This window comes from Cantharellus anzutake (assembly GCF_015039405.1).
Source record: "Cantharellus anzutake strain C23 chromosome Unknown EI90scaffold_10, whole genome shotgun sequence".
NCBI lineage: Eukaryota > Fungi > Basidiomycota > Agaricomycetes > Cantharellales > Hydnaceae > Cantharellus > Cantharellus anzutake.
The window spans coordinates 1,588,160-1,599,604 of record NW_024066960.1 but is presented as its reverse complement, the minus strand read 5'-3'; the positions used below and the strand labels follow the sequence as shown (position 1 = coordinate 1,599,604).

The 11,445-nt window shown below is 48.9% G+C and overlaps 2 protein-coding genes across 2 annotated transcripts; both read right to left on the bottom strand.

Moving 5' to 3' along the window:
• Window positions 1–7,590: 7,590 nt before the first annotated feature.
• On the bottom strand, window positions 7,591–8,922 carry EI90DRAFT_3044922 (kinase-like domain-containing protein). Its single transcript, XM_039059371.1, has 6 exons — window positions 8,793–8,922; window positions 8,658–8,732; window positions 8,413–8,601; window positions 8,289–8,357; window positions 8,022–8,225; window positions 7,591–7,951 (listed from the first exon to the last, which is right to left on the bottom strand). Exons 3-6 carry the CDS (start codon window positions 8,596–8,598, stop codon window positions 7,757–7,759), a joined length of 654 nt encoding a protein of 217 aa, XP_038919772.1. The 5' UTR covers window positions 8,599–8,601; window positions 8,658–8,732; window positions 8,793–8,922; the 3' UTR covers window positions 7,591–7,756.
• Window positions 8,670–10,507, bottom strand: EI90DRAFT_110700 (uncharacterized protein). The gene is made up of 6 exons (XM_039051510.1): window positions 10,226–10,507; window positions 9,987–10,171; window positions 9,517–9,933; window positions 9,314–9,454; window positions 8,793–9,256; window positions 8,670–8,732 (listed from the first exon to the last, which is right to left on the bottom strand). Exons 2-5 carry the CDS (start codon window positions 10,122–10,124, stop codon window positions 9,089–9,091), a joined length of 864 nt encoding a protein of 287 aa, XP_038919771.1. The 5' UTR covers window positions 10,125–10,171; window positions 10,226–10,507; the 3' UTR covers window positions 8,670–8,732; window positions 8,793–9,088.
• Window positions 10,508–11,445: the final 938 nt, after the last annotated feature.

Genomic DNA, 11,445 nt, shown 5'->3' with positions numbered 1-11,445 from the left:
ATAACCTGGCTCCACCCGGGGCTGATGTGGCACCTCCACATGACCCGTTCTCACATGTATATAAACTAAGCCAAAGCAGGACTGAAGAAGCAACCTTCTTCTCATTTCCCACTTCAGGCAAGTACCTTAGTTGAGTCTAGCTTTTCATTCTAACATTTCCCACTTCAGCCTAAGAAGCCATACAGGGATGTAAGCCTGAGTGAGGGCTGCCTGCTATATGGTCTCACTGCCCCACTGTCATCCAGGCCACTAGTGCCGAGTGTTATACAGGATAACCTACTATACCTTACACTGCCAGTATTTTCGTGGTTTACATAACCTGTGAACAGCCCTGTCCAGGGCACAACTCTACTGTGGGTAAGAAAGTGATATAAAAGAAGGGGCAAGTATGTACACTTGCCTACTGTGGGTAAGAAGATGAGAAGGAAGCTAACTTCTCATCTTCCCACAGTGGCCACCATATCAGGAAAACTTCCGGGGATACCCGGAAGTCACATGAAGGGTGTCAGAGACCAGGGTCGAGACGAAGGAATGTCTCCGTAACGGAGGGCTTCGGCCTCAGCGACTTCTGCCAAGAGCGCTGTGCCTAGTGACACGTCCGTGCCCTAACTTACTGACTGGCAATTAGAACCTAGGGGGGGTAACTCTAGTTGATTTTTCTACTGGGGCGTAACCTATGTACAAGTGGGATATATATATGGTTACAGCGGAGACGGTTCCGCAATTGGCGGAGCCGAACGGAGCGGAGCTAACGAGGTTTAACCATTAGCCGACTGAATATTACCGACGAGTCGGTTCGCGGGGTTAGCGGAAAGGCAGGCGATAACCCAGAAACGGAAAGGAGGGATAAGCCCGAAGGTGGACTCTGCAGGGCAGGCGAGTGTATTGCCCAGTGGAGGCGGGGGTGCGCTAGCGGACGTCGGAGCTGTCCGGAAGTCTTCGGGGCTCCGTACTTAGGGAGGCGTAGGTAATAAATTGAAATGAGGGGGTGGTGACCATCGAGGGGTACCGAGAGGATTGCGGAATAACGGGGGCTCCGAGGTTAGTGAGGGAGGAGCGGAGTTGGGAACGGAGGGATCGGAGGGACCGGAAGTCAATGGCCGGGAATGGATATGACAAAGGGGTAGGAACCGGGCCTGGAGCATGCGGCATGCGGAGCATGCATGCATGCGGGAAGCATGGCAGGTGGAAGCGGGTCCGGATGCGGGTCCGGGTCCAGGCTAGTCAGGGTGTGTGCCCTGACAATCACCTACCAATGCCAATGGTGCATAAGAACATTTTATTTCATTTATTATGGAGTACAATTGCACATAACACACTGGTACTGAATTGGTCCAGCCCAAAAACTATGCTTGGCACTACTGGCCGCCAAAAGACAATAAAGGGCTCAAAAAATAGAGAAAAATCATAAATATGGATTCCCCAAATTTCATCCAGATTGACCCAGCCGTTGTGGAACAATGGTGGTGGCGATTTCTCATCTTACCGCAGGGTGTCAGGGCACATACCCTGACTTAGCCTGGACCCGAACCCGCATCCGGACCCGCGTCCAGACCCGCTCCACTTCCCGCGCACTTCCTGCGCCGCACGCTCCGCACGCTGCACGATCCGACCCCGGATCCCACCTCATGTGACTTCCGGGTATCCCGGAAGTTTTCGCCATATTGGGGCCACTGTGGGAAAGTGAGAAGTTAACCTTCTTCTCACTTTCTTACCCACAGTAGCATTGTGCCCTGAGATGGGCTGTTACAGGTCAGGCTCTGGGTTATAGAGAGAGGGGTCATGGGGACCCGGGTTTGTCCCCTGACACGAGGTTCTGCACAATGTCAAAAGGCACGTGAGGGTGGCGGTGTTGAAAGTCCCATGTGGCGGAGCCGAGATCCATACTTTGGGAGATCGCGAAACTGGTTTTCGGCCCAAAATGGAAATCACAAGCTGTACTGAAGTAAATAAACAACCAAAATGCACTCTGGAGTGCTCAGAAAAATTCAGAAAAATCACAAAAGATGCGTATGAAGATCCAATTAACACAGGGACTCTTGTGGACACTTTCCAGGATGTCTAACCCTGTGCACGGGCCAATTTTACAATTCTCACACCCACCACTCGGTCAAATCTCAACCATTTGGGACAAATTTGGTGTCAGGAGAAAGCTACGAACCCAGGGAATTGAATGGAGAGGTCGGGAAGGGATGCTATGGGTAGGAAGAGACGGATGAGTGTAGTGTGATGGTGGAAATTGGTGGAGGACAGCAATTATTAGTGGATATGGCCTGCTTATCACTCCTGTCTTCCTCCTACCGAACTTCCACATTGGCTGTTGGACTTATTGGCCATACTTAATGGTCCACATGATGTCTGTAACAACAATCTTTCGTTTTATATTTTCTTTTCATTTGTTTTTCCACATTATTGCCGTTCCATGTGTTTAAAAGCTCTGTACATGTAGGAATGGAAAAGTGTCAGGGCACAGCCCCTGACCCCACACACCCTCAGGTACCCTTCCCCCATTTTCTCCTATTTTTCCCTTCACTGTTCCACAATCCCGCATGCATGCAGACCCATGGGAACGTTCTGGGCGAGCTACTCGCCCAGAAACCATCACAGCCACGACCGTGGGAACTTTCTGGGCGAGCAGCTCGCCCAGAATCTTCCCACGGGGGGGTGCCAATTATGGAAAGTCGGCAAAGAGCCGAAAACTGTATAGTTCCCGACTCCCATTTGTAGCGGCTTCACAGGAGGTTGAGAAGGTTACCCTTCTTCTCAACTCATTTCCTGTGAAGGCAAGTGTAACTACCTTCTCCCTAAATGCACAGCAACTCATTTCCTGTGAAGGCTGGGGCTAGCCCCCTCAGTGAGTTTGAAGACCTCGGACTGGGACTAGATACCCCAGCGACTCAGAGGATCCCCTTAGGCCCGTCACGGAACGAGGGCCGGGCCCTGACAAAAAGCAACCTCCCTTTTTGACTACAAAGAGACTGTAGCGCTGAGAGATCCAAGTAAGAGAAAGAAATTCTAAGCTTGACTCCTTGAGTATTATAAGGAATCCCTGACAATTGTCCAAGATGGACCAGGGGTATGTAATTCTTAACGGGTTTTTGTGATTATTTTTGTTTTGTTAGCACCTGGACCGAACCTAGGATGAGCTTAGGACATCCCAGACTCCCTCCCCACGAATTTGCTTGCATTTAGGGGGTTAGATCTCTAGCCTGCTTGCACCATCCCTGACACTACAGCTGTATGCGAGGGTGACATGGCACCTTGTGACCCAAGCTGCATGTATATAAACATACCTGAAGTGGGAACTGAAGAAGTAGCCTTCTTCTCACCCTTTCCACTTCAGTCTAAGTGGCCAGGGACTGCCTCCTGAGCCAGGCCTGCCAGTATGCATGCCCACTCCACACCCCACAAGGCTTCTAGTGTCAGGCGTCTCACCCAGGCCTCCTCTACCCCGGATGCATCCCTGACAGGGGGGGGAATTTTGGGGAAGATATAACTCTGGTAACTCTTGCTTATCTTCTTTCCATGGTTGATTTCCCTAAAGGTCACAATAGCCCTTTACCAATTGTGTGGCCACTCACAACACCCAAGTACACAGACTTCAAAAGTAGCAGGAGGGGGGGAAATATCTGTTTCGGTATCAATCGCTATGTACATATACTCATACTGCAAATATACAATAGTGGAAAGGACTCCGAAATATATGGTTCGGCTAAGCCAAGCCTTCACCAATAATGGCGATAAGGTTCAGTTACCATTGGCTTTGAATAAATTCCCAAACAACAAAAGAAGAATGAAATGTTAAACACCAACTTCCTAATACCACTCCCAATATCGCGTCAAAACTCCCTTTATTCCATTCGACTCTCCTCATCCATAGCTTTCTAACGATACCGATTTTGTGAAATTTGGTGGAGATTTGACTGAGAATGGGAAGTCTCAGACACGGAACACATATCTTGATTATCCGAGCACAGGGAAACTTGGACCAAATAATATACCATAATTCCAAGAAGCTCGCATGTGAGCATCCAAATAGCTCATATCATCTGTCATATCCATGCAACTCTGGACATCCGCTCCTGATTCTGGACCTCCATCTCCTCCTCCAGAACTCCACATCCTCCACCACCCCCTCCCCCTGTTGTTGTTGAGAGCCCACTCTACCTCTGGCTCCAACACAACATCCAACACTACCTCCAGTCTGACTCCAGTTTACTCCAGGTCCAATCCCAACCTTGTACCTTCCAGACCAGAGCTTGTGATGCTCCACCTCCGGCTCCGGACTCCTGTACTGGAACCCCATTGTACCTCCACCTCCGGAACTCCAGTCACATCTCCACCTCTGGACTTTGACCTCCTCCTCCATCTTATCTCCTTGTATTCCTTATTCATTTATTACGTCTAGCCAATATTCTGGATTTTGACTTCCGACTCCGGACCTCTGGAACTTACTCCGGACCCTGCAGTCTCTACTGTATGGTGCCATTTAATCCTCTTGTTGCTTCCTCCTTATTTAGACAGCTGCTTCCTTCCCACATTAGTCAGCTGTCATCCCCCACAACCCACTCCACTCCTTCCCCTCTTGGCCTTGCCCTTTTGGGAAGCACCATAGAGTTCCAACCCTTGACCCTTGGGGTTGTTCCCTCATCCAGTCCCCTTTGTTTCCTTCCAGTTCCCTTTGTTCCCTTTGGGTTCTCTGACTCCACTCCTGTATTATTATACATACACTCTGTACTTAGTTTCCTGTACCCCTAGTCTGAAATCGACAACAACTAGAGTCAACAACTAGAACCAGAATTGACTGGATTGTCCCCCCAAGAGACTCCCCCTGCTAACCTGAAATTAAGGACCACCTTAGACAACAAAGCAACAGCACAGCGCTCCACTTGAGTCGCTGAGGCCAAGGTCCCTCCTTCCTGAGTCCACCCTCCACTTCTGGACAATTACACGCTCTCTTATAACGGATGGATCTGGAGGGCCAGCATCCTGGCAATAACATTTCCACACTCCTCAGTGAGTTTGCAGATGCCTGAAGTGTGAGGTCTCAGGGGGTCGCTCAGCACACCAGACCATAAGTGATACAATGGTGTGTATATTTACGATGGTGTTAAGCGGTAACCGGAAGTTGCCACTTAGCCATGTGACTCTATGTACACCATTGTTACATCAGACTCGGGGTTTGGGCCTATTGCCCTGATGTGAAGGCACTAAAGAAGTTGTACATGGAGAAGCAGGGGATCCCAGAGTAGGAAGCTGAGCAAAGGCTCCCAGATGAGCCATAACATCCAGTGGTTAGCATAGCACAAATGAGATGTTCAACAACAAGGAGGGTGCAACTGTGATGCCCTCATGACATGCACATGATGTAGGTTAGAAACTCACCTACTCCTGTTAGAACTGGGCAAGGGTGGACGATTCCGGAGGGGAACCAGAGACTTAGCAAGGAGGGACCTTGGCCTCAGTGACTCATGCAGAGCGCTGTACCATTGCTGTTTGTCCATTTGGTCCTTAATTTCAGAGGCAGTGAGCAGGAAGTCTCTAGGGGGCATTTCAGGTCGATTTTAGACTGAAGGTCCAAAACGAGTATGTACAAGCACCTGTATATAATAGGGAGATGAAAGCACAAGGAAATCAAAGGGGGTCCAAAATGGAACAAAGGTGTATGAACGGGAACAAAGGGATGACAGAAGCAGAGTGGCACCAAAAGGTCATAGGTTAGAACCTGTGGTACATCTGAAAGGAGATAGGGAGGGTGAAGCCCAGAGGGGCAGGAAGATGAGGTGAAGTGGGGATGATGACTAACTGGCTAGAATGGAGAGAAGCAGCAGTCCAAATAAGGGTGAGGGGAAAGTGTGAAAGATACATTACAATTGGCGAAAGTACCGAGTATGATCTATGGAGCTCTGTCAGGGCACACCCACCTGACCCAGCTCCACCCGCCCTGACCTGGTATCCCGCTCACCTCTACTCCCCACCCTCCATCACGTTTCCTCAACTCTTGTTCTTCTTTCTATCCTTTTGTTCCTTTATTCTTTAGTTCTTTCTTCTATCTTTACCTACATGGACGACCTTTCCCCATACCCACGTATTATTGACCCGCCTGCGACGTGTGCACGACACACCCAGCCCCGGACGACCCAGACGGCCTCGCGGTGCAACCCAGCATGCGCGCGTGCAGCACATGCCCTCAGGATCCCCCATGGGGACACCCAGATGACTGTGGCTGTATGTGGGGTGACGTGGCAAACCTCATGTGACCCAAGCCGCATGTACATAAAAGTACCTGGGGTGGGAACCGAAGAAGTAACCTTCTTCTCACAGTTCCCACTTCAGGTAAGTAGCATAGCCTCCCCTTTTAATAACAACTCACAGTTCCCACTTCAGTCTGAGTGGCCAGGGACCATCGTCCCGGACTGGGCTCACCAGTACACACGCCCACTCCACACCCTGCGACGGCCTCAGTGCCGGGCATTACTCCTGGGCCGCCTCGACCCTGGACGCATCCCTGACAAGCTTGGAGGTTGCAGAGCTTACGGAGCTTACGGAGGCAGGGTTGAAAGTCCGAGGAATGTTGGCAATGGTGTTCACATAGTATGAGGTCACCAATGCAATGGACTTAAGCCAAGGTGGAGTCAAAGTCCGAGGTCAGAACTATGGTGGAATCTTGGAGCGAAGGTACGAGCAGTGTCTGGGTACAGGGTGTGGGACAGCGGCAGAAGGTCATAACTTGCCAGAGGTTTGGCGGGGGAGGGTCGGAAGGGTGGAGGGTGATGAGGGGGGTGGGGAGAGGAGTGGAGGAGGAATGGTGTCAGGTCCAAAGGTGAGTATCGGAACAGATGGAGGTAGGGTAGGGGAGTGACAGAAGGGTGGAGGTGTCGTGAGGAGTAAGAGGAGGAGGGTGGCGAGAGGGGTGATGTTCGGTCCGAAGGTGAGTATCGGAGCGGACAGAGATAGGGTAGGACTCTGGAGGTGACAAGGATGAGGGTCCGGGAGTCGGTTCGGGATTGGGTATGTACAGATATGACAACTCCCTCTGATGCACCACCCCCACTGATGTCCACCCCACATCCACCCATACCCTCTTCACAAAGGTTGTCTTGGAAGGAAACATGATCATGGGCACAACATCATTCCACATGGCTGAACATGAGATTTTGAGGAATCAAATTTTCATGTTCTACATATATTACATTTGGTTTATGTGCTATTTAAGTGCTTTCTAATGCATGCAAAATCATCAAGGTTGGTCATGTTTTGAGTAATGAAGCATAAGATAATGCACAAATTTTGAATTCTGGACTTTGCCTTGAATTATGAAAACAGCAATAAATTAACTCCATCTTTAGTTTTTTTTTTTTCAAGTGATTCTCACCCATATCTCAACAATGAACCACATTCAAAAAAAACATTTGCATACTATCTTCATTGTGTACAGAGGAAAACATCCCACCATTTTTGGGATAGCTAGCACAGCCACAGAACTGGGGCAATCACAACCTTCACTGCTGACCCTCACAACCCAGTAAGCATTCCACAGAGCATGCCAAAAGTAGAAATTTTCTGGTGTTGAGTCTCTGACTTTTGCACCTTGCCTCTCTTCATTTTTGACCACATTAATACATTTGTGTGCTTCTATCAATTTGAAATTTCGGCCTCTGCCTTGACCAGGCTACATGGTGCACATGCATAGAAGTTAGGTGAGCAACATCAAGAAGAAGACCCAACAGTGACCACAGTATCCAATAAGAGCATATCAATCATAATTAAAATGTAGAACCAGTTCTTCAATGGTTGGACGTTCACTGGGGTTCTGTTTAAGGCACCTATTGATATTGGTGAGAAAGTCATCAGGATTGTTCCACTCAAATGGAGCATGTCCAGCCATTATTGCACGTAGGATTGCTGGGTAAGTCTCCAGTTCATGATATGGTTTCAGATCAAAAAGTATCTGAAAGCAAGAGGAGGTTTGCACAGAAATCAGTCAAGGTTTGTTGCATACTAATGCTACATCATCACACCTGTCCAGATGTACAGCCAAGAGCCCAAACATCACTTTTGCCATCACGATACTGCACCTCACCATTCAGCACCTCCGGAGCAGTATATCTTGCAGTGCCAGCAGTGCTTGATCCATCCGCATATGTGGAGAGATCAAGAAGAATACAGGACAGCCCAAAGTCACAGAGCATGGCGATTCCTTTTCCATTGACAACAATGTTTTCCTGGGAAAATTCCCCAATGAACCTTATTTATGGCTTCAAGAGATGGGGAGATTAGGCTCATACCGGCTTAACATCACCATGAATCACATTCTTGGCATGAAGATATTGGAGGCCCTGGGCCGCATCAAGAACCTGTCAAGGAGAAATAAGATAATCACTCAGGTTTAGCGGGATGATCACAACTCCCCAATCGACGACGGTCAGCATTTGGAGTATGCTTCAGGTACTCTGTTACATTTCCTCCCTCACACCAGGTGGAAACAAGTTTGGCACATGTTTCGTCAGTTTCCGTAGAGCATTCAACTGCCCATCCGTGAAACGTGACAACATTTGAGTGTTGTAACGCCGTCCAAACTTTGACTTCACGCATCATCCTCTGGAGCAGTAAGTAAACACGGTAAGCTAATTTTGCGTTGAAACGGAAGGACAAACTCGACAGAATTTTGTGATGACCCCCTCGCTCGCAGAAGTCCGAATTTCCTTCAGGACCTTAACACACACAGTTTCCTGGCAACACAATGCCTAGTCAATTTATCGGCTAAGGAAAATCGCAAGTAATCTTCTTGCCCCTTCGTAAACTCCTTGATAAATTTTCCCAAAGCTACCATGGCCTTTTAAAACCTTATGTTGGTTTATTCTCCCAGTGAGATTGCGACCGTCAACTTTTGAAAGCTCCAAAAGAAGTTCCAGAAACCAGGGAGGGTGTTGTGATATTGGGGAAGTTTCCTGTGTTGCCGATGTGCCGGGACAAAAGTGAGGAACAGATTCGACGCCTTGGGAATAGTGAGGGGTATCGAGACCTGCCCCTTGGTAGCTTTTCGCCATGATCTTCCGCTATGTCAAAAACCTCCCGATTAATCGTACTACATGTGGCTCACCGTGTTCGGTGTTACATAGGTCACCATTCGCAATATTCTGCTTCGAATCAGAGGCGCCGTGTTACGAGTAATTGGACCGCCGAATGCGTAGTGTCCGTCTCCTGAGATCCCGAGATACTCCTGTACGATTGAACAGAACACCCAAGAGGTCTCCTAGGGTAACCGAAGTCATGAACATGTTCCATTGGGGTTATGGCCAGGGAATCGTACCGGCCAAGTTTTATACTCTAGCATTTCTTCGGCTATAACACGAAAGAAGATACAAAAATCACCAAGAAAGGGTAGTCTTTTAAATGTTTGGTCATTCTCCCGGCGCGCTCTTTTAATGAGCGCTTCCTTCGCCGCTGAGAACTGAACCTCTGGGGGGATCAGCAGAAAATTCGGCAACAGATCGATCGACGACAACCACTCACGATATCGCCGATATGCGTTTTGCCACGTTTCATAATGAGCCGGAACAAACTCAATCCAGCAGTTCGATCAATCCGCATCCATATATCCTTTTTCTCCGGACGCCTTAATTGAAAGAGAAGGAAACGATGTAGGATCAAGTTCCGATAGAAACAATAGCAGGATGTGCTGACGATCCTTGCTATTTGAAGCCAAACGTGTTTCTCGATGACTTCTTCGCAGAGATCCCTTAGGGGATATGTGCACCCGGCTCTCCGAAACGGTATAAGTGATCCACCAGAAAAAGTCGAAAACCCAGAGATGGTGGAGTAAGTAGCAGATGTCTGCGCGAGACTATGGGATTTGGTGCTGTCGTTGTCAATGGGCTCAATAGATGAATGAAGAACATTGAAGCCGAGTTGCGTCTCAAAAAAACTCTCCTGGAGGCATGGTTCAGTTCAAGTGGAATGTCCGGTCACTAAATAGTGCTTACCGGGTCCTCGTCCTCGATCTCATCCCCATGGAGAAGAATCGTGCCCGGCGGATACGCCACATTAGACGCGAATGTATCGCGGTTCACTGGATGAGGAACTGAGTTGAGACCCATCCCTTCAGTACGCAGAGGGGCCATGGGGTGATAGCAGATGGATGGAGTGGGACTCGAGTTGAGATTGGAGGCTTCGAAGATGAACAGTTGGCCGTTGCACTGGTCTGGTGGTAACCTCGAGGCACCTGATTACGTATCGCAGCGCAAACTCGTACCAAGTGGTGGACGCATGCACGATGTTACTTCATTACCACAACCTTCCTATTTTGGAACAAGGCGCCAGTAACGTCAGAGCGAAGACAATGATGTGCACCAGCCTCTGAACTGCATCTCCCTGACTCGATATCCATGCAGCTGATGTATTGAAAACCGCAGCCCCTGACCTGCTCGTTAGATGTGTTGGAAGACGAAGGCATCGCGCAATTGGCGGGGGTGTTGGTAATGCACCCCACACGACCAAGAACCTGTCACGCGTCACACCGGCCTTGCGGCCCGGCCCCTTGTCACGCGTCACACAGGCTTTGAAGCAGGAAGAGCATGCGAAGGTGTTTCACTGACTCTGACTGGGTGGGTGATGCTCGCGACAATAGGTACATTTGTATCCTCCCTCGGTACTTGATAACGCGATGGACAGCTGTTTCTTCGAGCCCCATGACACAGCACTGCCAGCCATGATAAAGAAATGCTAAACCTAAACCGAACCCCCAGAGTGTGTTGCAAGGTCACTTCTGGCTCACAATTCGTGGGGACCCTGCCACCATGGGAACTTTTTTTTTCCCACCAGGTATCCTAGTCACTAATCAATTCCTGCTACTCCATAGTGGGTCCTGCAAATTTTAGTGCACAGGGTCCTCTGTAACTGTTGGAGGAACCGTGTGCTATGGGAGGCCGGACGAGTTTTCGTACAGCCACATTCCCACATCCGAGCGAGGAACTCGCCTGGACAGCCACATTCCCGCGGTAGCGTGACTACTTGGTCACAACACCTTTTCTTCTTACTTATTTTGGTCACTTCGGACTTATCCGTGAAGGCCACAAACTGTATTCAATCTTTTGAATTAGTTTCCTTCTTCCTCAGTTCTCGTGCATATAATGAGACTGAGGTTAGTTATCTTCCTTTTATTTCTTATATCTTATACTCATTGTATATTACCTTATAGCTACTATCTACTAGAGCAAGCGGTTATTCCGTTAGTAACCTAGGTCCTTTTTTCCCATTCTGACCATATGACAATAGGATTTCAGCTCACTCCACTACAATGCAACTCATGCCATAAGACCATCCACCTGACCCTGCATCACTGAAAGGTTTCTTACTTGTTTTGGGGATGGTACATTCCATTCCCCCATTCGCCTCAGGCCTCAGTTAGTCCATCTAGGTATACGCTTTGATGGGCTGTATATT

Coding starts and splice junctions, on each gene's coding strand:
- EI90DRAFT_3044922 (XM_039059371.1), bottom strand. CDS start 8,598: ATGATGCGTGAAGTCAAAGTTTGGACGGCGTTACAACACTCAAATGTT. Junction 8,226..8,288: donor TTCATGGTGATGTTAAGCCG/GTATGAGCCTAA, acceptor GAATTTTCCCAG/GAAAACATTGTTGTCAATGG. Junction 7,952..8,021: donor TTGGCTGTACATCTGGACAG/GTGTGATGATGT, acceptor TCTTGCTTTCAG/ATACTTTTTGATCTGAAACC.
- EI90DRAFT_110700 (XM_039051510.1), bottom strand. CDS start 10,124: ATGGCCCCTCTGCGTACTGAAGGGATGGGTCTCAACTCAGTTCCTCAT. Junction 9,455..9,516: donor AAACGCATATCGGCGATATC/GTGAGTGGTTGT, acceptor CCAGAGGTTCAG/TTCTCAGCGGCGAAGGAAGC. Junction 9,257..9,313: donor TAGAGTATAAAACTTGGCCG/GTACGATTCCCT, acceptor CGGTTACCCTAG/GAGACCTCTTGGGTGTTCTG.